Source organism: Anastrepha ludens, chromosome X (genome assembly GCF_028408465.1).
Source record: "Anastrepha ludens isolate Willacy chromosome X, idAnaLude1.1, whole genome shotgun sequence".
In the NCBI taxonomy this organism is placed as follows: Eukaryota; Metazoa; Arthropoda; class Insecta; order Diptera; family Tephritidae; genus Anastrepha; species Anastrepha ludens.
The window spans coordinates 88,626,622-88,651,651 of NC_071503.1; the positions used below are offsets into that span (position 1 = coordinate 88,626,622).

The 25,030-nt window shown below is 37.9% G+C and overlaps 1 protein-coding gene across 1 annotated transcript; it reads left to right on the plus strand.

Annotated features, from left to right (window-relative positions):
- Window positions 1-347: 347 nt before the first annotated feature.
- LOC128870333 (zinc finger protein 2-like) lies at window positions 348-23,331 on the plus strand. Its single transcript, XM_054112943.1, has 3 exons — window positions 348-2,722; window positions 22,773-22,954; window positions 23,192-23,331. The coding sequence occupies exons 1-3, from the start codon at window positions 825-827 to the stop codon at window positions 23,329-23,331; spliced, it is 2,220 nt and encodes a 739-aa protein (XP_053968918.1). The 5' UTR covers window positions 348-824.
- The last annotated feature ends 1,699 nt before the right edge of the window (window positions 23,332-25,030 follow it).

The window sequence follows — 25,030 nt, forward strand, 5'->3', positions numbered from 1 at the left end:
TATATGTATGTATCAAAGTGAAAATATAAGATTTAATAGCTTTAAATATTTCGATAAAGATTAGGTATATATGTTAAGAACTAATAAATTTTGGTTAGATAGCAGTTTCCTTTCCATATCAGGTTGAAGCACACATGGACTAATATTACATATGTCGTGTATATTCGTCAATATTAATTGAAACAAAAAATAAAAAAATTCTTACAAATTATTATTTACCTAGTCATTTACTCTTATGCTATTGAGTCAATTTTTGTACTCAGTTAATTTATTCATAATACGCATTTTGTTAGGAATTTAAACTAATTTTTTAGTTCTAAATTTCATGGCCATGATTAACAGCAACAGCAACAACAACAACTGTGCCATCATTCGGAACGGCAAGTGAGGTGGGAGAGAATATAACGGGCACATCAGAAACAACAGCAGCAGCAACAAAATCAATAAAAACTTCATTGAACATAGCTTCAACGTCAAAGGAAGCATTGAGCAGCCGTGATGGTGAACAAAAGGCTCCGCCAAAAAGTGCCGGCCCTCTAAAAACCACCGCGAGTCCTCGTATTCATTCATTTCGAATAGTGAGCGCTCAGGATGCTACAGCCACCGTTGTTGCTACCACTGCCGCCTCCATCGCCAAAAACAGTACTGTCGAGCAATCGCAGTTCGAGACTCATGTTGAATATCAACAGCCACAGCTAGAACTACAGCTCCAACAACGACGCCGACGTAGCAACACGAACGATATCGATAACGACAACGATAGTGACAGTACCAACGGCAACAATATCGTGAAGTGCTCTTCCAAAATACAAAAACCGATATTAATGTGTTTTATATGCAAACTATCGTTTGGGAATACAAAATCTTTCAGATTACACGCTAGTTCAGAACATCAACTAACCTTGCAATCAAAAGAACAGCAATTACTAAATCGCGAATATTCGAGTGTTATTATTCAGCCGCCAAATATGGATGAGCGTCCAGAAATATCATTTCTTGAGCCAATTGACATGCTCAACGTTATAAAAAGTGACGATTTAAATACTGCGACTGATGTTGAATTTAATGAGAACACATCGCAGGTGGTGACTCACGAATTTAATACTGGTGATACCTCCATGACGGTAAGACCGGCAGTTAAAAAACTAATAAATGAGATAGCTGAAGATATGACTGCAACTACGGGAGCGAATTCATCAATGTTATCAATGAAAGCGTCAATCCCAACCTCAACGTCGCCTCCGACATCAACGACAATGTCAACAGATCTGACGTTATCATCGGTAAAGTCCCCAAAATGCTCGCGATCAGCGACTGCGACTCTACCAGCGGTATCACAAATTGCATCCACGTTTGAGCCAAATGGTACTATAGATTGTAGCAACAATAGTAATTTCCTGCGGGTAAACTCCCTTTCTGAATGTGCACGGCAAAAACCTCGATACGAAGCAACTGCTTTTGTCAACGACTCGTCGGTAATAACAGCGACTACAGTATCAAACCATCCATCAGGAATCAGTAAACCCAATTCCATTGAAAATCAACAACAAGAAACAATAATCATTACTAATAGATTAAAAACAGCCACTGTAGAAACGCAAGAAACGGACGACTCAAAAGCGAAAGTAGCAACATCTTCGCCATCATTGCCTTCATCATTAACATTTTTGTCACCCTCATCATTTCCGTTGTCATTACTGCCAAAAAATGAGTCAGAAGATGTATCTAAAACTGAAGTAACTGTGTTCGGATCAAGTTCGGATTCTACCCTGAAGGCAAAATTAACTGTATGCGAAACACCACCAACGGCGTCTGCCACGAGAAATAATAGGTCGAGCAACACAGGGAACAGAAATCTTCTAGGGGATCGTGAGGACTGTTATAGCTCGCCGTTGTGTACTGTCACTAAAATGGAAAATATAGAAATGGGTTCGACTACCGCTACATCAGCTAATGTTTCCGATATTTTGCACATGAATTTGCATCGCGACTCTCCAACGGTGGACGACAATAAGTTAGATCGATCCGAAACTCAATCACGGCTTTCAGAGGATGCAGTTAACTTTCATCAGCAGCAGCAGCAGTTTGCGGCAATGAGCAGCAGCACTTTTGCCTCCCCGTCTCCTTCACTAATATCAATGACACCCACGGCAAACAATCTTAGCAGTTTGCATGCTTCTTTAGTGGCTTTAAATGATGGCTTTCCTACCACCTGTGACAGTACAGATCCACAAAAAACAGGCGCAAGGATAATCAGTGACTTTCTACAACAGCATCTTAGCTTACAACATCAACAGCAGTACGGTGCGTTAAACGGGAAATGTGCAGAACATTCAGATTATAAGGATAACGACTATAAAAATTGCGAAATACAGCAACTGAAATCCTCCCCGCATCACAATCAAGGTCACCAGCATACGTTAACTAACACCAATACAACGCCGCAACGCTCACCATCACGCAGCAGCAATAGTGGTACCAGTACCATCATGCGATCACCAGCGAATTCGACAACATCACCCAATGCTACAATTGTCAATGTCTCAGCAGCAGCAGTCGCAGCGGCCGCATCTCAGCAACAGAATACAGTTGCTGCCGTAGCTGTGGCTGCCGCTGCGGCGGCAGCAGCAGTTGTATCTGTAGCTAGCAACAATTCCAGTTTTACTATAGGCGCCTGCTCGGATCACATGAACGGGCGGCCATTGGGAGTAGAATGCACACGGTAAGATATTTAGTTTGTTTTGCCGTGCTACAAGCACACACACACCCCACTAATATAGCAATGCAGGCAACAATATTCTACTTAAACACCTTTATATATACATTCCTGCTGGAAGTTTTGATGACATGTCAACGGTACTGTCAGCGCATCATCATTCCCTTCTCCATCGACGGTTTCCTCCGGGCAAATTATAAGGAGAAATAAATTTCTTTGAACTATCCATGATAAATGGCACACTCGGATGTCAGTACATATGAGTGATTGTGAAAATATCTGTACTAGTTATTACATAATATGGTATATTAAATGAATAGTACACAATTCATGCTACATTAAAATTTTTATCACTTTATTTTGCGCTCTTTCATCTTGAAGCATTTCGTTAAAATATAATAAATTTGTTCATCGTGGGAATTCCTTACGCCGTTACATACAACCGTTATGTGAACAAAATTATAATACCCTTGTGCACACTTTTGTTCGCGGGTATCATAAATGCTGTCAAAAATATTTCACTTGAGACTGTTTTCGTAATGTCCGGTTAATAGTGTATTTAACCGGTCGTAACTTAATCGAATGATGATTTGAAACGACAATTTCATTTTCACAAAGACCTGGTTAGCTAAAGTCCGGTTAATTCGATTGTTACAATTAATAAAAACTGATACACGAAAACTCCAACTCAGTTAAGTTGTGTTTACAATTATTGTATGCCGTTTTGCATGTTACATCTGCTATCAGATCATACGTTTCTTCTTCCCAATATTTTAAAATGAATACAGGATAAATCAAATGTCTAGCTCCGAATAAAAATAATTATTAAGAGCACTGGTTGGCCGACCGAGTAAAATCTTTTGAAAGTCTTACAGTAAGTTAGTAAGGCACGAAGATGGAACTTCGGGACACAGAGAAATCTTTAAGTGGCTGCCGGAGCAGTATCCACTGTTTTTGGCACCTAAAGATGACCTGATACCCACAGTTTCATTTGGAAGGAAATTTGATGTCAGATTTCCATTGCGTGAGCAATGGAGCAATCCAGAATGCATGCAGGGAGGTTTGACGGATATTTTCTTTACCGATGGGTCCAAGAATGAAATAGGGTCTGGAGCCGGATGGTACTTAAACGATAGTAATACGTATCACTATGCTATGGGGGGAATGGCAACTGTTTTCCAAACAGAAGTTTTTGCCATCCTAAAAGTAGCCGAATGGATAATCGAGAGGAGATGGAGCGAGAAACAGATTGGAGTCTTCAGTGATAGTCAGGCTGCATTGAAGGCCCTGGAGAACGCGAAGCAAACCTCAAAGATTGTTCAAGAATGTAAGAAGAAGCTTAATTCTGTCGCAAGACAAAACAGGCTTGTACTTATATGGGTTCCGGGACACTCCGGTGTTAAAGGAAACGAAATTGCCGACGAATTGGCCAACCGTGGATCAGCGGTGCACCCACAGGGGCCAGAGCCAATAATCGGAATCAGTCCCGCAGGAATCAAGAATTGGATCAGCGATTATGTAGGCAATCTACATATAGAACGATGGTCCGGTCTAGAACGCTGCAGAACTGCAAAGTGTTTTGTGACAAGTCCGAACAGAAAACTGTCAAACTTTTTACTAAAACTTAGAAGGAAAGACATTCGGTTGATGGTCGGCATCATTACAGGACACAACCCATGAGGTCAGCATATGACCACCATTGGCATCATCGAGGACCCGGTATGCCTGTCATGCTTGGAGGAGGCGGATAGCACTGAGCACTTTCTCTGTGAGTGTCCTACCTTTGCTAGAGCACGGCTACGAGTATTGGGTTCCGATGTCATGAGAATGAGTAATATTCGTTCTCTAAAACTGGAGAATATTTACAGATTTGCCAAAGAATCTGGAAACTTCTCACAGGACTAACTATCTCTATCTCTGTCTCTATTCTTCCCTATCTCTTTCTCTGATACTTTTCTCCCTCCCCCGTTTCCAGAGCTTTAAATACAATGGGCTCTTTAGCCTGAGTGTTTTAGGAGCCACCAAATCTCCTGGTGCTCCTTGGCTCGACCTTTTCAAATTCAAGTTAGACATATAATCATTTCATACAAATGACCTATAATAATTAGGAAGCCGGTTTTTGTTTCGGTTGGCAGCTTACAGGCATCTCATCCTCAGGTAAACTTTATCAGACGTTAAGTGACAGACGTTCGCTAACCAGGCACTGAGAAGCCACTTTTTTACCCATCTGCTATTTATGTTCTGATTAAGCACTTCACCAGACACAGAGAAAACGGCTTTGCATCTTAAAATACTGATAACTAAAAAACAAACGGTATGCCTTGCTACAGTTACCATTTTTATTGTTGGAAGTGTTGTACAGAAATACCAAAGTTTTAACCTATTTTGAATAAAACTTCATATAGCATGACGATGCCCATTATAAAACATATTGAAGCTGGTTCAGTCGAAGAGAACCCAAGCAACCATTTTGAAGTCTTTTGTTTGATTGCTGAGGATGAGTCTATAATCAAAAATAAAATATGTACATATGTATATCTGTTCTTCCTGAACCAATTTTGATGACTAAAGCGTATTCATGTATATTTATTCGTTTAATACTTTTGGACCTACAGAATTTGTTTTTTCAGAGTCAGACCTCATTCTGGTCCCCTTTTTTCAAAGTCAAATCCGCAATTGTTGAATATGTTTCCTAATGCTTGAGATTTTTTATGATTCTCTTTTAAAAACATATATTTTGCCCTCATTCCCTTTTCGATCGGTCGAGGTGCACTCATCCCATATTATTAAGCTGCGTGAATCCTGACTATCATTGCTCTCAGTGATATTATATACTAGGTGTTTTCTAATGATAACTCATGGTTGGTTGGTTGGTTGGTTAGAGTGGTGATTCATTCAGAATCCAACTAGCGCTTCCGCACCATTTTGTTGCCACATCCTCGTTACCAAATTGTTTAACAGTTATTTACAGCAAGACTATATCCAGTCTGTGCGGTTTAGGAACCTTATTAGGTTGTTGACGTCTAAGCCAGACAGTTGCTCGAGACTCTCGAACAGCGGTTTGCTCAGGGTTAACATTCTGTCCTTCCATAGGGCAGGACATTCACTAAGAAAATGGAAGATTGTTTCCTTTTTCTCCGGTTGTTTACAACTACGACAGTATGTGTTGTGAGGGATGCCCATTTTGGCGGCTTGTTCTCCGATAGACCAGAAGCCAGTTATGACTGCGGTTAGTCTACAGGCGTCCCTTCGTTTCATGTTTATCAATGGACGATTGCTTCAGGTTGAAGGTGGGCCATAACGTTCTGCTGATTTTACATTTCATCTGGTCTCTCCATCTACAATCTGCGATTTGAAGGTATTTTAGGGAAATTGCATTCTTGACCGCACCTAATGGTGTGAATACTGGCACTGCAAGAACGCTGTTAATAACAGATCCCCCTCTTGCCAGTTCATCAGCTTTTTCGTTACCTTCTATGTTCCGATGTCCCGGGACCCAAATTAAGGTTATTTTATGGTTTTCACTCAAGTTGGTGAGGCTATTCCTACTTTGCTCCACCACTTTAGAGGTTGTAATAGCCGCGTCCAGTGCCTGTATTGCAGCTTGGCTTTCCGAAAGAATAGCGATATTGCCCTTAAAAGAGAAATCTTCGATTAGTAGCCTACAACCCAGTTGCCAATACTTCCGCCTGGAAGACACTGCTGGTATTAGGGAGACGCACAGAATTTTCAATTCCAAGTCTATGAGAATATATACCAGCTCCAACACCACAATCCATTTTACTGCCATTTGTATAGACTTTGGTATCGAAGTTGTTTAAAGAGAATCCCTTATTCCATTCTTTCTTAGATGGAAAGAGTGTGGCAAAATTCCTATTGAACGTTACCATCGGGACGATGTAGTCAGTCCTCACCGAGGTTAACTGAGCTTGTCGCAATAATATAATCATTTAACCTAAATGCACTCATGGTTGCCGTCTTCTTTATATGTAGGTCTATGGGAATAACGTGTGTCAGTGCATTGAGAGCCTCTCTAGGACATGATCTGATTGCACCGACTGTTATTGCACAGGCTGATCTTTGCATTCTGCCTAGAGCTTTCCACCAAACTACCGAACCATACTATAAAATAGGTCGTATAACCGCCTTATACAGCCATAATGTATGCTTAGGTTGAATACCCCATCTTCTTCCAAGCATACGTTTATATAAAGCAATTTCTGCTTTCCTTACCCGTTCTTCGACGTTTAACTTACAGCTAAGTTTGGAGTCCAGAATTACCCCTAAGTACTTTGCACTGGGTGATAGTGAAAGAGTTTGTCCGTTGATATTTGGTAGGGTAAAAGTTGGTACCTTGTATCTTGTGGTAAAAAGCATAAGTTCTATTTTACGCGGGTTTAAACTTAGGCCACATCCTGTGGCCCAAGGTTAAGCTCGGCTAACGCCCTTTGGATGATCCCACTGATCGTATTGGGGCAAAGTCCTGACACCATTAGCACCACATCATCAGCGTACGCCACCACTTTTACCCCACCTCTATTAAGTTTTATTAAAATTTTGCTGATCACACATAGCCAAAGAAGTGGAGATAATACTCTCCCCTGTGGAGTGCCCCGTGGACTTTCTTGGTTATGTTGATATTACCCATATTAGCTTTGATGATCCTGGTTTCTAGCATGGAGATGACCCAGTTACTAATGCAACTGTCCACCTCCAGGTCTATCAACGCCCGTTGGATGGCATCTGTACTAACATTGTTAAAGGCGCCTTCTATATCTAAGAATGCCGCCATGGTATAATGTTTGCTTTCTAGAGAGCCCTCTATTGTTCGGATTGCCTCGTGAAGCGCTGTCTCCGTAGATTTTCCTTTAAGGTATGCGTGTTGTGCAGTTGATATACTAGAGCCCTCCAAAGAGCTTCTGAGGTGCATATCCAAAAGTCTTTCAAAAGTTTTTAACAGGAAAGACGAAAGACTTATTGCCCATGCAACTTTTTCCTTGGTAATAATTTCATTTGCAAGATGCTGTGGATTATATTGGCTCCGCCTAATATTTCCCCTCCCACTTTCATGAGCGCTGCATCCCGGAAAACGCGTGTTTAGCAGAAGCTCTAGAGGAGTTGATTTAGCCATGTCTTTCCGTGCGTCCGTTCGTCTGCACGATAAATCGTACAAAAATTAATATATTTTAATGAAACTTGGTGAAAATAGTACTCTTTATCCAAGGTACTAATATTACAAGCTATAACTCGAGAAAAAGGTAATGTATTTTAGCGAAACTCACTAAGAGGCGAAATCAGTAAGTGGCTATGTCCACCTCCCACGTAACGGTAATTTTCAAAAAAGATTTTTCGCGATATATTTAAAATTTGGTAAAAGTTACAAAACAAACAGAAAAATACGTGAAAGAAAAGTTTTTGGAAATGACCGATGCCTATGCGTGTATCTCGATAACGACTTAATGAAACTCGACCAAATTTAGTTCACGTATTGCTCTCCACGTTGTTTAAGTCCAACATAAATATTATTATTATTTGGTCCAGGTCTTATTAAAATCTGTTACTGTACTATCAATGACTGTTACTGTTGCTACGCAAACGAACTGCAAGATTTTTTTTTAATTCTTTATAAGCTTAAAGATGTCTGCAGGATGGTCTATATAAAATCAGAAATATATGGTAATGATTTTGTGAGATATCAGAAATTAAACTAAGTTTTGTTCTAATAAAAGTTGGCGAGTACTAGCTTTCCTCGTAGTTCATCTTTTGGATTTCACATATCTGCAATTTATGGTGACAATACCAACCATTTTGCATTTTACCACATTTATGTTCTTTTATCCGAGATTTTAGTAGGAACTTTGAAGTCAATTAATAAGCAACCTTACCGATGAGCTAGACTTAAAGCTTTGAATATAGCTCAAATTCCGGTTGCAATCAGTATTCAGCAGTTTGTTTCAGGTTTAATCGAGTTTTATAAAAAATATAGATGATTTGAGTTTCACACTTATTATAGTTACTATTATAGTTATAGTTATAGGCAGTTATAGTTAAGCAGTCAACCGTCCTTGATTGTGCGCGACCGTCCCGCAATATCAGCTAAAATCCCGCATTACAATAATTATTAAAATTGTTCCGTGAAACGCCCAATATGTCCCGCATTTTAACGTCGATTCCACTATTCCTTTGCATGCTTCACTTAAAAAATAAAGTGGAATAATTTCGTGTTATGCTAATTAATAATTTAATTCAATTTAGATAGTCGCACTACATTTTACGAGGTGCTTGTCCAAAATACGAGGTACTTGTGAAAATTGCTCACAAATAAATCATATGTAATTAATATGTCCCGCATTGATATATCTGTAACCTGGTCGCCTTCTCCTTCTTCTTCTTTGGCGTGATAACTTCTTACGCGATTTTGGCCAAGCTCAAGCGCGCCAGTCGTTTCTTTCTCGTGATAACCGACGTCTGCTGGACACACCGAGTGAAGCCAAGTCCTCCTCCTGATCTTTTCTCTGCTACAACCAGCTGGTACCGCATCGAAAACTTTCAGAGGCGGGGCGTTTGTATCCATTCGAACGATATCACCTAGCCAGCGGAGTCGCTGGATCTTTATTCGCTGCAGTGGATCTATATCGGCGTAAAGCTCATACAGCTCAATTTTCCATCCCCTACGATATTTGCCGTTGCCAACGTGCAAAGGTCCAAAAATCTTGCGCAGAATTTTTTCTCTAACACCATACGTTAGGACGGGCATGAAAAGAGCCTCGTAGAGTGTTAGTTTTGTTCGTCGAGAGAGGACTTTGCTACTCAATTGCCTACTTAGACCAAAGCAGTACTTGTTGGCAAGAAATATTCTGGCATTATTATCGGTGTTAATACGGGTCCCTAAGTAAACGGACGCTCTTACAACTTCAATATCATAACTTTCAACTGTAACGTAGGTGCCGATACGCGAGTACGCGGACTGTTTGTTTTATAAGCGGAGAAGAGGCAGAGCTAACACCGCGGTTGTTAACGCCGATGATGTCTATGTCATCGGCGTACGCCAGAAATTGTACGCTCTTATAATAAATTGCATAAGGTTACAGAAGAAGAAGAGAGTCACCCTATATGAAACTTCGTTTGGTATCAAATGGCTCGGAGAGGCCCTCCCATTCTAACGGAACTGCTAGTATTAATCAACGTCATCTTACATAGCCGTATTAGTTTTGCGGGGATACCAAATTCAGACATAGCGGCATACAGGTAACTCCTTTCCGTACTGTCGAATGCAGCTTTGAAGTCGACGAAAAGATGGTGTGTGTCGATTCTCCTTTCATGGGTCTTTTCCAAGATTTGGCGTATTGTGAATATTTGGTCGATGGTAGACTTTCCAGGTCTGAAGCCACACTGAAAAGGTCCAATCAGTTGGTATATGGTGAGCTTCAGTTTTTCACACAATACCCTAGATAGAACCAAGTACGCGATATTTAGAATACTAATTCCGTGAAAATTGGCATTAATTAACTTAATTTCCAATCGGCAGGAATGCTTTCATCCGACCATATTTTGCATAGAAGCTGATGCATGCACCTTAACCAGCGGCTCGCCACTATGTGTGAATAGCTCAGGCGACAGTCTGTCAGCAATTATCTAACTATCGAACTGTGAGGACGCGTTTTTCAATACAAAAATTAAATTAATGAAAAAAAATACAAAAAAATTACAAAAACACTAGCGTAATGCCTTTGGAGCGCTCTCCGCGCTCTCAAATTTGCATTGCACAATAATAACTACAGTGATTTCATCAGGAACACCAATAATGTCCACAGGTAATTCAACATTGCAAAGCCAAGCAAATACTGAAAACTTTACACTAAAGCGCACACGAAGTTCTCCCTTCACAATGAGTGACTCAAACCGATTCGCTCCTCTCAGTTATACGGATCACTAAGATTACGACAGTGGGACAACTTCAGCTCTAACGGAGGAAAACCCTACACCCAAACCACCCCCATATAAATTCAAAATGTTGAAAATATCAACAATCTTACAAAAGCCCTAAATATCATCAAACATGTAAAATATGAAACGAAGAGTTTAAGCATGAATGAAATAAAAATACTAGCCATAGATCTAGTAAACTATATATCTTTAATGAAATTGTTAAAAGAGAATTCAACGCACTACTACACTTTCAAACCGAAGGAAACAAGAGGGTTTAATGTATTTCTGCGTAATATGCACCCCTCAACTGATATAAAAGAAATAGCTCAAGAGGTTAATGAACATGGCCACGAGGTAATTTATATCCAAAACATCATGCACTCACGAGCTAAAATGCTTCTTCCAATGTTTTCTATCGAATTCAAACCAGACCCAAACAACAAAAATATATATTCCTTAACATCTCTGTTACATTGCAAAATAAACTTTGAACCACCTCGCAAAAAAATTATAGCACAATTTAAGAACTGTCAAAAATATGGACACACAAAAAAGCTCTGTTCCAAAATCAAAATGTGCGTTAAGTGCGCAGGAGAGCACAAAACCAGCGAATGTAAATTAAATATGGATGTGCTCTTTGCAGAGAAGATCATACCGCAAACTATAAAATAAGACAAGAGTTTAAGCATGAATGAAATAAAAATACTAGCCATAGATCTAGTAAACTATATATCTTTAATGAAATTGTTAAAAGAGAATTCAACGCACTACTACACTTTCAAACCGAAGGAAACAAGAGGGTTTAATGTATTTCTGCGTAATATGCACCCCTCAACTGATATAAAAGAAATAACTCAAGAGGTTAATGAACATGGCCACGAGGTAATTTATATCCAAAACATCATGCACTCACGAGCTAAAATGCTTCTTCCAATGTTTTCTATCGAATTCAAACCAGACCCAAACAACAAAAATATATATTCCTTAACATCTCTGTTACATTGCAAAATAAACTTTGAACCACCTCGCAAAAAAATTATATCACAATTTAAGAACTGTCAAAAATATGGACACACAAAAAAGCTCTGTTCCAAAATCCCAATGTGCGTTAAGTGCGCAGGAGAGCACAAAACCAGCGAATGTAAATTAAATATGGATGTGCTCTTTGTAGAGAAGATCATACCGCAAACTATAAAATAAGACATTTATACAGGTAGCAGCCACGAAAACTGACTCTCCGCCGACAAATAACGAATTCAAAGAAATGAAAGAAATGATAAAGCAATAAATATCCCAAACATCAAACATAATGATTATTATTACCCTGCTTGTTTTGAAAATAGATGGACAAAATAAATAATCAGAATGTTTGGAACTTCAAACTTTCCTAGTTGAGAACAGAATAGATATAGATAGTTTTAGAAACAATTTTTACAGAAAAAAGCTGTATACAAATTTCAGACTACAATATATTTTTCATCAATCATCCGGATAAAAAGGCACATGACGGCTTAAGAAAAGCAGCCAAATGTGTCGAAATGGTCCCGTACAAAAAATACAGCATCCAAGCTACAAATTGAAGACCAAATGTGTTCACCGAAATATTGTCCACCGAAACACAACAACTCGACGACCCAATACTTCAACTATCTCACAACTCTCGGCAGCATGTTTTTTTGCGGAGAGGACTATAGCGCAAAAAACACAGCGTGGGGATCAAGACTGACACACACCAAAGGAAAAATCTAATAGATGCAATACAAACAATTAAAATCGACTACATAATTATAGGTGACCCTACCTACTGGCCTATCGATATGAGTAAAACGCCAGATTTTATTGACTTTTTTATGTACAATGGTGTACCTATATAGAAATCACCTCACAATTAAAACTAACTTCGAACTGTCATCAGATACCAATATTTTTAAGGTATCAAACAACTATTGAGTTCCAAGTATATTTCTCAAAATTATACAACAAAAACACAGACTGGGAAGTTTTCCTAGAAACTATTAAAAGCACAATTGACTACAATGTTGCACTTAAGACTGAGTAACAAATCGACGGCACTATTGCGTTTTTCACCAATGCAATCAGCCACGCAATAACCTTATCAACACCAACAGTCAAACACAGAACCAAAAGAGAATATATTCCGGACTACATTAGGCAGAAGATAAAACTAAAACAAAAAAACTAAGGAAACAATGACAAACAACAAGACATCCAGACGACAAAACAATCTTAAACAAGATGACTTAAGATATTAAACAGCTGTTAAGGGAATTTGAAAATAAAATACTCCTATCTTATCTTACTCTATAAAAATGACTAATTCTCACTATGGAAAGCGAAGAAGAACATTAACAAAACCACACTTCACCAACAGGCAACTCTTACTAAAATTAATGCGTGGGCTAAACCACATTTGGATAAAGCTTGCACACTTGCGAAACACTTCAAAATTACCTTCTGCAATCCAAGAAATAGGCAACAAAATAGCTTATCTGATACATTTGAATTAAAAGATGGAATAATCTGAAAAGTGGCCATACATGAAATACTGACAAAAATTAAGAATATAAGCAACAAAGTATCCCAGGCTACGGCAGAATTAATGGACAGACATCCAGACTACAGAACAATCTTAAACAAGATTACTTAAGATATTAAACAGCTGTTAAGGGAATTTGAAAATAAAATACTCCTATCTTATCTTACTCTATAAAAATTACTAATTCTCACTATGGAAAGCGAAGAAGAACATTAACAAAACCACACTTCACCAACAGGCAACTCTTACTGAAATTAATGCGTGGGCTAAACCACATTTGGATAAAGCTTGCATTAAAGCTTGAATTAAAAGATGGAATAATCAGAAAAGTGACCATACATGAAATACTGACAAAAATTAAGAATATAAGCAACAAAGTATCTCAGGCTACGACAGAATTAATGGACAAATTATAAAGAAGCTACCCAACGATGGAATTAAGTATCTAAGGAATATATGTAACGCGTCAATAAGACTCAAATATTTCTCTTTGCCTTGGAAAGTTTCTGAAATAATTGCTCTGTCAGAACCTTCATCATACAGGCCGATAGGTCTCTTGCCTATTCTGTCGAAGCTATTCGAACAATTGATTTATGACAGTCTTGATCCCCTAAAGAAGCTAACGACATCATTCCCTCTAATCAATTTGGTTTTCAGCGAAAACATTCAACGATACAACAGGTACACAGAGTACCATACAAAATACAAAAAAAAAAAATTACAACAAAAATTTTTGCGTCGCGTCTATGCTGACGTGGCTAAAGCTTTTGACAGTGTATGGTATTTCGGACTATTGCACAATTTAAAAAAAAAAATACTTCCAACTGATCTTTATCTATTGTACTTTTGCGGAATGACAGATATTTTGTGTTAAATATCAGACCGAATGCTCTGAGTTACTATTTATGCAAGCAGGTTTTCCACACGGAAGCATTTTGGGGCCACTCTTCTACATACATTATCATACACATGATATACCCTGCACAAGTAGCATTATTGCAATAGCAATAGCATTATTGCAACCTTTGCCGATTTATTGACCTCTAACAAAAACACAAATGTTGCCACAAATAAACTACAACAGTTACTTAACTCAACGATGACCTGGTTCAATAAATAGGGAATCGAAGTTAACACAGATAAAACAATCCAAGTAATATACACAAACAAAAAGTGTGATACACAAATATTGACTATAAATAATAAAGTCATTAAATATGATACAAAAGCCAAATATTTATGCATAATAATTCATGCAAAACTGACTTGCAACGAGCATATACTTCAAAAGAGAAATGAAACGACTCGCGACTTTTACTTGGTAATAAATTGTTATTCTACAAAACTCTTATAACTCCAATTTGGAAATACGGCATCGAACTATGGGGAGCAGCAAGCAAATCAAACCTTAAAATAATGCAACGACTACAATCAAAAATCTTAAGGAGTATCACAAACGCAGGCTGGTTCATAACCAATGACGATATACCTATATAGACAGGGACCTCAAAATTAAAATTATTGAAGACATCATTCGATAATGCAGACATCATTCATATTCACAGACTATTAACACACACAAAGGAAGAAATGCTGAAAATTCCACATTCAGAACTGCAAAACCGAAGACTTAAACGAATAACTCCGACAGCCCTGGCAGATGATTGGGCAGAGCATACTTCATTTCATGCTTTTATCCGGCCATATTTTGCATAAGAGCTGATGCATGCATCTTACCATGTTTCAATAGCTTAGCTGGCGGTCCGTCAGCCCTCGAAGCGTTGTCCTTCAGCCGCGTTATCGCTATTCACATCTCGCTATGGTCCGGTCGTCAACGATTGGGAAATGGGCATCTTCGCATTCTCTGTACATTTTTTGCTTCATATATATGTAAATTTTTTGCTGCGATTTTTTTTGGCTACAACAAGATAAGAATCCGAGTTGATGTTGGGTCTTCCGATCATACATACATTTAAAACACTAGAGGCGTGTCTTACATCTATCGCAAAATGCTCGATCTGGTTCAACGTATTTCGATATGGAGACAGCCACAAAGCTTCGTTTATTTTTTTTATGCTGAAATTTGGTGCTGCAGGTAGATGTTTCTGGCCGTGGCGAAGTCGATCGGCCTCTGTCTGCTATCGGTTGTTTTTTTGTGTTAGGCTGAATTTTACGACTGTGGGACCAAAAATCCCCTCCTTGTCCACCCTGGCATTGAAGTCACCAAGCACCATCTTTATGTCGTGGGAGGGGCAGCGCTCGTAAGAGCTTTACAGATGCTCATAGAAGCAATCTTTGGTCGCATCATCCTTCTCTTTCGTTAAGGCAAGCGGGCAAATCTCTCTTTGATGCGGATTATGGCGAAACGCTCGTTCACCGGAGTGAACGTTATTACTTGGCGATAAAATCTCTCTCCCACTAGAAATCCGATACCAAAATTACGTTTTTTTACATGGCAGCTGTAACAGACGTCGGAAAGCCCAATGGTATTCTTGTCTTGCCCTATCCATAGCATCACTTGAATAACGGTGATGCCAGTCTTTACTCTGATCAACCAGCCGGGCATAGGCACCTTCCCATTAAGGGACCGGACATCCTAGGTGCATGCCCTCAAATCATAATCCTTATTACGTGTGCCGTGGGTAATTAGCTTTTTTTTTGCATTGCTTCCAAAAAAACATAAAACATATTACACCTGTCTATACGACAATAAGTAATTTGTTTTACAGATATTTGGAAAGGCCATTGTTCTCCAGAATTATTTCGGAATATGTAATTAATTTTTAAAGTATCTGCTTTGATAATTTAGATAAGTACATAAATATATTTCTTATTATTACATTACGAGGGGTGCCTTTTATATGTCGGGATTAGAGAACAAAAACAAATTTTAATCATCGAAAATCACTTTATTGTTTTTCAAAACATTCTCCATGAAGATCTATACACTTTTGCATGCGTTTGAACCAATTGTCGAAGCCTTTTTGACACTCTGAATGAGGTACCTCCAAAACATGCATTCTGAATGCCGCAACCGCTTCTTCAGCTGTCGAAAAACATTGACCTCTCAGTTTGTTTTTTACGTACGGGAATAAAAAGAAGTCATTCGGTGCCAAGTCAGGACTATACGGCGGATGACCCATTAATTCGATGTTTTGGGTGCTCAAAAATGCAGTTGTTTGAGCCGATGTGTGAGAGCTCGCATTGTCCTGGTGAAGAGTGATCCGTCTTTGGCGGTTGGTTTTCCTAATTTCTTGGAAGACAACTGGCAAACAATTTTTTTGACAGTCAAATGTTTATGCAATATTGAATGTATGCTGGTCCCACTAATGCCTAAGATTGTCTCAATCTCACGATAGGTCACATGACGATCTTGCAATATCAGTTCGCGCACAGCATCAATGGTTTTCGGAACAACAACTGATTTTGGACGACCTTCACGAAATTCGTCTTGGAGTGAACTACGACCACGATTGAATTCACCATACCATCGATAAACAGTGGTCCTTGATGGAGCTTCATCGCCAAAAAATGAATTGAGTTCATCCATGCAATGTTGCTGAGTTAATCCACGTCGAAAGTTGTAAAATATAATCGCACGAAAATGTTCACGATTTAATTCCATTTTTGGACCGAGATGAATCTTTAAGTTACTGTAAACAACACAAATAGCGTTGGTATTTCAAAACGTTCTGAGTACGTAAAAGCCAAAAAATGTCAAACTTTGCGATACAGCTGTCAGTTGCCAGATTGCAACACCAGGGTTGCCAAATCCCGACATATAAAAGGCCCCTCGTACAAAAGGTCAGTGAGTTTTTTCGTTTAAGTATCTTCTTATTGCATTTTTTATGCAGCAGGAAGCTCTCTCATCATCGGTTGGTCCTTCCAGTTGAGCTTAGAGTCAATTGTAATGCCTAAGTGTTTAGCTTTTGTATCAGTATTCGCGTCAGAGTTTCCAATCTTTAATGAGTCTATTGTTTCCTTTCTGTTCGTGTAATTCACTTGAATTGTTTTGCCGCCATTAATTTCTATATTCCATTTTTGAACCAATCCAGGGTTTTGTTTAAATCGTTTTGTGAATATTTTTGTGCTACATATGGGTCTATTAGATGCTATCAGTACAGTGTCATCTGCAAACGTCGCAATCATGCTGTTTTCTGCAGACTGCTCCTGCGGTGTAGATGAGATATAGAGTGGGTCCTAATACGCTGCCTTGGAGATTTCCTGCGTTCATAGGTTCAGGTTGCCATACTTTATCAAAGGCTTTAGCTACGTCAAGATGTACAGACACACATACTTGATTATTGTTGAAGTCATTATTAAGCATTCCAGAAGCTTTTGTTTAAATCCGAACTGATGTTGAAGAATTAAATTCATTCTTGTTATGATAGGGTAAAGAATAGCTCCTAAAATATTTTTGATATCCGGTAGCGGACTTATTGGTGACGATGCAAACGTGGCGTCTTTATTGAGTTTTGGGATCACAATAATTTCTTCAATTTTCCACGTCTTTGAGCTTTATAGCAACGTTGAAAACGTTTCTAAGATATATTATTGCGCTGTCGGACATATGTTTTACAATTTTTCCTGAGATGACGTCATATCCAGGGGATTTGTTGTTTTTTAATGTTGAAATATATCTTTCAAATATTGAGCTAGAATTCTCGCTTTTTCCGATTATGTTCGGACCCATTGTCCGTTTGTTGTTCTTATTGGTGGGAGGTGTATTGTAGCTCCGACCATCTTTTTTGTCGCCTTCCACAATGAATAGTTTGTAGATTTTTTTGCGCCAACATTTTTAAGATAATTGTTTAGTTTTCTGTATTTTTCATGTTTGAATAGTTCTTTAACTAATTTAGTTAATTTGTTAAGTTGTTTTTTATCATCTGGGAATCTTGCAGTCTGCCATTGCTTTGCTCAGTTTTCTCTTTTGGTTTAGTTTCTTTTTCAGGAATGTTATACTTTGTAGTTTGGAGTTGTAGAGTTGGTGTAGATCGGCTAAGTAACATAATAGTTGTGTCATTAAAAAAGCTATTGCAGTTTCAATATCGTTTTCAGCTTTTAATGGGATTGTCCTGTCCAGGCTTTGCTCCATTATTTCCATTAAAGCCTCACAATCTGTTCGATAGTTATAGGAAATCCGACTAAATGTTAGTTGCAGGCGTTTTGGAGTTGTCAGGATGATTGGTGAATGGTCAGACGAAAGTTCGAGGCAGGATTACATTGTCAGCATTTTTAAATTTATTGATTTTGTTATGAAAAAGTCCAGCAAGTCGGGTACTTTACTAACGGAAGTTGGCCAGTAAGTGGGATCGCCTGTGCTTATAAATTCACAGTTTGATTTTCTGATGTCGTCAAGTCGAGCTTTTCCTTTAGTATAAGTCAGTTTTTAACCCCATGTCATTTTCTTTGCATGGAAATGACCTGCAGCTATAAATTTTAAAGTGTCTTTACTTTAATATTAAATTTTGGTGGGCAGTATGCAGCTAAAATAGTCAATAAGCCATGAGTGCCATTTAATGCTGTTTTGTCAGATGAAGTTTTGAGTTTCCAGTATATGTTGGCTTGGTCCGTTTGTCAAGTTATTTTCTTCGATCATCCATTTTGGTGACGAGAAGTGTTTTGATGTTCATCATGTTCAACATTTGATTGATTAGGTGACTTATCGTTGTTTTCAATTCTTGTATATCATCGTTCTAGCGCATAGAATCTGTTTTATTTGTTACTTTGTTATTTGTTGTCTGTGTTACTACTTGTGCATAAATCCCAGAGATTTTTCCGGTGGGTTCGCTTGTGTCATTGTGCTAATTTTGGATTGTTTGTGGAGCAGGCATTTCCAGAGCTGGGAAATGTTGTACTCCTAGGGATTTATAGACCATGCAGCCTTTGTAGTTTGCGGTGTGCTTCTCTTTACATAGAGCGCATTTAATGTATATCTTTTATATTAATACTACAAGGCCCGGCACTCGAAGTCTCACCAATTGAAAAAGCCATAAATTCAGTTTGGAAAATTACTTTTATTCAATTCGAAGTAAAATATGTGTGAAAATAATACAAAATTAAGAATCAATTTACTTTTACTCGATATGACCATCTTTTGCCTCAGAAACGAATCTGCCCGAATGTGACTTGCAGGTATTTTGGCCCATCGGATTCGCGTCTGGTGAATTTGAGAGCCATTGTGTGGACGTTATGAGGTACAAAACATTGTTTTTTATCCATTCTTGGTTCACTCGAGCTTTTTGAGACGGTGCCGAGTCCTGTTGAAACGTCCATGGTCTGCCACCGAAATATTTGACTGCCCCCAGCGTCAAAGCAACGTCCAGAAAACTTTCCCGATAATATTTCGCACTTACATTGACGCCAGCCTCGATGAGAAGCATTGGAGAGCGCTCATCTGCGCTTACATCGGCCCAAACCATTACCTGTGGCGGTGCTGCCTCCTGGTGCCCAATCGATGACTCAAATTCTCTCCTATCGTTTTGGGAGTTTACGCTCAATTTGAAAAATTTTCTCCCCAGAAAACACAATGTTCGGAAACTGACCGCTTTCGGCCAAGTGAAGCAACTTCTTCGCTCTCTCAAGTCTGACTCGTTGCTGTTTAGGTGTGAGATCATGCGCCGTTTGGATCTTGTAAGACTTGACTTTGAGATCAGTTTTCAGTACGCGGCGGATGTTACGGTCAGATATTTTCAATTCTTTCGCCATTTGATTGGCACTTCGTTAGGGATTTCGCTCAAGTTGTATCTTCACTTTTGGAACCATTTCACGTGACGTTGCAGTCTTTTGATGACCACCTCCATTATATTTTGCGATGATACTATAAGGAGTAATGAGATACAAAAACTTTATTTACTTTAAGGTGCTCAAGCTCACAAACAATCGCTGGTTGTGATTTTCCAGCCAAATACAATGCAATCCCACTATTACGTTTGAATTCCATTACTGATTTTCTTTTTTCGCGACAATAATTTTTTGTGTGCCCATATTTCTGGCAATTGATGCACTGGGGCAAAATTCTTTTCTGATGCGGAGGTTCAAATTTTATTTTACAGTGACGTAAGCTCGACAAGATGTATATATGTATATATCTTTGTTCAAGCTCTACAGAGAAGATAGAAAGAGGTTGTTTTGTCCCGTTTTTAAAAATTTGTCAGTATGTATATTATATATATGTCAGTAACTATATGTCCGTAGTCAGCGAATGTTATCCTTAGTGATGCATATTTCGTAGATTTACCTTAAATCCTTTTTCTTCCTTTGCACGAAATATTATATGTGATGTTGTGTATTTCGTTCTTTTAGAAGGTTTATGGATGATGTGTAGTGTGTTGATTTTTTTGTGGCCGTCATTAGAGTAGGGAGTTCTCATCTGAGGCTTTGCTTTCATTTTCATGATATGCCATGCCAAAAATCATGTATCGGAAATTCGTATATAGAAGGTTGTATCTAAAGGATATTACTTTGAAGGTGAAAAAATAAATGTTGATGAATAAATAAATATTTAAAAAAAAAAATAAAGTCATCCTTTGTTAAACAATCTTCTTATGTAACAATATGACATGCTATGCATTATACCTAAGCATCTCATCTATCGTTTTTTCTCGGAATACTCTTATCAGCTTTGAAACTTATCTCGCGGAAACTATACAAATCCCGTTTTTTATTGTAGAAAAACTTTTTTCTTTGTATAAGTTCTTTGTTTTCCATACAATTCTTAATGTACATAAATACATACCTATATTGGTGAAAAAGAAATGACAGAGAAACGGTGATGCATAGCTTTTGAGTGTTGCGAAATTGTACATTGAGAATTACTGTTGCGTCGACAAAATTAAAAAAGGGAGAGGGGATAATGTTTCAGTTCCGAATCCATGACAGAAATATTTAAAAATTTGCATAATGTAAACTGTGACTACAGTGAGATAGCCAGTTTGGTCGAATATATTTTGTGTTTGCCGGGACTAGGGCTTCACTGGAACGGGTATTTTCAAACGTTAACAAATTGTGGGCGGAAGAAAAGTCACAATTAAAGCTCGATACGCTGGAAGAGATTCTTATGGCGAAACATAATTCAACATATTCACGTGTAGAATTCTACCACATTTTGAAAACAAGTTCAACGCTGCTCTATGAAATAACTGCAAAGGACAATTCTTTCACCAAAAATTACCTCAACGCTGAAGGCTGTGACGATGAGATATACGAAGAAGAAAACTTTTTTTGATAGCTAACTTGATTTTTTTGATAGCTAATTTGAAGTGATTGATAAGAATAATTTAGCATATGAGTATTACATATGTAGTTCTATCAGCGAACAAAATATATATTAATATCGAAAATTGTTTTCAAATTTGATATCGTTTTTTTTTTCATTCTGATATCCCGCGAAATTAATAGACGTAGTGAGGCTTTTTTTATTTTATTAAAAAGTGATGACATACTTAAGTATACCTACTGGCCAATCTGCGGATAGTGCAGCTATCTAAAGCAACTGTGTAAGATCTATAAATCTTGTAACGTAATTCGTTTTTTGTGCTTTTATTTATACATGCATAGCTGTATGTATGAATTTAAGTTGCTATGTTTTGGTTACATAAATATTTACTATAATTGCGACTTTTGATTTATTTGTATTTCATTGCTTTTTGGTGGCAGATATTACTTTCTGTCCCACTTGGCTCGACACACGCCCGTAATAAAAGGAATAACTAATAATAATACTTTTCGACTGCGTAAATGCCTCATAGTTCAGAAATCAGTAAGCTAATGAGACGCCCGCACCAACGTCAATTTCAATATGAGCTCTGCTGAATCAGATTACACGCTGTTATAACAATACAATGTACTCATATTTACATATTTCTATTTGCGGGTTCATACAATTGTTCATTTATTTTTGTTATGGAAGAGGTAATGTATTTGATTTAATTGAGATTGCTTCAGCGGTTTTATGTTGGGTTAGTGTATTGGGATCACCGTGATTCCCTGGAGATGCAATCGAAAACTTACTCTGACCAGAAGCAAATAGGGATGGAGTCTCACGCTGCACTGCACGCTAAGGGAAGAAGTAGCAGCGATGGATGAATGGTTTGATTTGATGAAAGCATTTAAGCAATGAGTTAGATGAAGTTCGTTCTAATTGACCATTGCAGGAATTCATTGAAAGTGCCTTACTCGTATCCTAGAGGCAAATTACACTTTACATACAAGAGCATGCATACATACACAGTATGGGCACGTATTCATGGATGGAAATTGTATGAATGCATACGTGGCTAAATAAGCAATATCACAAGAAATCAATATAAAGAGTATTTAGTTTAAAACTCATTTAAATAGCACAATAATTTGAAGTAGCACAATAAATTGAAATTTGCTAATTTAAAATTCAAAGTTAAAGCCTGCTCACTAAAAAAAAGCCTACAAGTATATTAAAAAATATCTCCCCTTCATTTGGAAATATTGTTGTAGATAATCAAAATCTAGTCGAAATTTTAGTCATATTGTACACCTATTATGTTTTTATATTCACTTTTGTTGTTATATTCGTGTTCTTATATTCAATAGCTGCGAAATGATACTGAATTCAACACGACTTAATACTGGTGTTCAAATGTCAACACGGAATTCATGCAAGACTTTGAAGTGTCCACAATGTAATTGGCACTACAAATATCAGGAGACACTCGAGATTCACATGCGAGAAAAGCATCCGGATGGTGAAAGTGCTTGCGGTTACTGCTTATCTGGTAAGTGAGTAACTATGTATGTACATATCTATGTATAATTCTGTAGAGTTTGTTAACCTTTGAACTGGATTGTAAAAATATACTTATATTTAAACATTTTGTTCACCCGACCCAATTGCTCTTTGGCAGACTATGGTAAAACTCCGGACCCATTTATATCATAAAATAGCTTTTCATAAAAAAAAATCATTTGTCATGCGGAGGCAGCATACAAACTCTTGACCCTTTCATTTTTAGGACAAAATACAGTTACACCAGCACCACCATTTTATTTCTGGCCTTGGGCACTTCTAGTATTGTCGGATACCATCAGACGTTTCCATTGGAGAGAATCACATATTTTACCACAAACGCAATCGGAACGTTTTTATGTGTGAGCTATATTAGTGTTAATTACATTGGCTATAAAAATCATTTCCGCAATAATATAGAATTAAACAGTGAATATTTTCGTGCGATTATTTTTAACACATTTCGAGATGGGTTAGCAAGACAAGAATGCATCGAAGAACTAAAATCATTATACAATGATTAACCACTATCCTTCGATGCCGTAAAAACTGATATAATAAGTTTTCTCGTGGCCGTTGTTCACTCAGCAACGAATTCTGCGAAAAACCTCCAAAATAAGTTACTATGCGCGAAATGATTGAACAAGATCGTTATGTCACATACAATGGTATAGAAGCCCATAGAGAACTAAATATACTCCAAGAGCTTCTTGGCACTTTATTAATTTAAAAAAAAAATTGGGTCATATTATATCTTACGCAGTTTCTTTAGTCGGCAATTTTGCTCATATTCCAAAGGATTGTCTAACTTATTTCCTAAGTTTTTCAGTAAAAAATTTTTTGACAATGGCATCTCTCCCTCTGGTTTTGAGTTAAAAACAAATTCTGCTTTTAGCTTCGGCTCTCGTATTTTGTTATCTGATGATGTCGCTAATGGGGTTTCTAAATTGATTGGTGTTTTGAAGTATATAAAAATTTTTTTTTAAAGTTAATTTTATATTAAGTTGTTTAAAATTTTTGACGTCAAAGTGGAGTCCTTAAAAAAAAGATGAGTTGGTTCGGGGAAACACACAGCCTTCCAAAGTCATCTGAAATAAAAAATTCAAAGATTTTATTATTCTGTAGGTCCCGAACCTAAAATATACATAAAAAAAAGAAAAAAAATGGCGGACTTGTGAAAAAAGTTCTCATAATCTAATTTTTTTTCTCCATAAATTGTTTAAATTAAATAAAGGGTGTTTTGTTTAGAGGTTAGGTTTTCAAGTTGGCACTACTTTTTTCGTAGATGGTCTTTTTGACAGCTGTCACTTGATTTATGCTCAGTTTGGTTTGCCATTTCATAATGAATAGACTTACACCTGAACAACGTTTGCAAATCGTGCAAATTTGGGCCCAAAACGAGATGGCCACCGATCCCGATTTTCACAAGAAAATTTTGTTCAGCGATGAAGCTCACTTTTAGTTGAATGGGTATGTCAATAAATAAAATTGTCGCATTTGGAGTGAACATAATCCACAAGCCATTGCTGAGACGCCGTTACATCCTCAAAAAGTCACTGTTTGGTGTGCTCTATGGGCAGAGGGAATCATTGGTCCAAATTTCTTTAAAAATGAAGCCGGCCATAATGTTACAGTCAATGGAGAGCGCTATAGAGCCATGATTAATAACTTTTTCGTGCCTGAATTGGACGATGTTGATGTGGACGACCTTTAGTTCCAACAAGACGACGCTACATGCCACACAGCCAACGCAACAATCGATTTATTGAAGTAAACTTTTGGTGAGCGCATTATCTCGCGCCGTGGACCTGTGGCGTGGCCTCCAAGATCGTGCGATATAACACCGCTGGACTATTTCATGTGGGGCTATGTGAAGTCGCTTGTCTACGCAGATAAGCCCGAGACGATTGACGTCTTGGAAGAGAATATTCGGCGCGTTATTGCTGACATATGGCCCCAATTGCTGCAAAAAGTGGTCGAAAATTGGGCCTCTCGGCTGGAATTTATTCGAGCCAGCCGCGGCGGCCACTTGCCCGAAATCATTTTTAAAACATAATGGCAAACC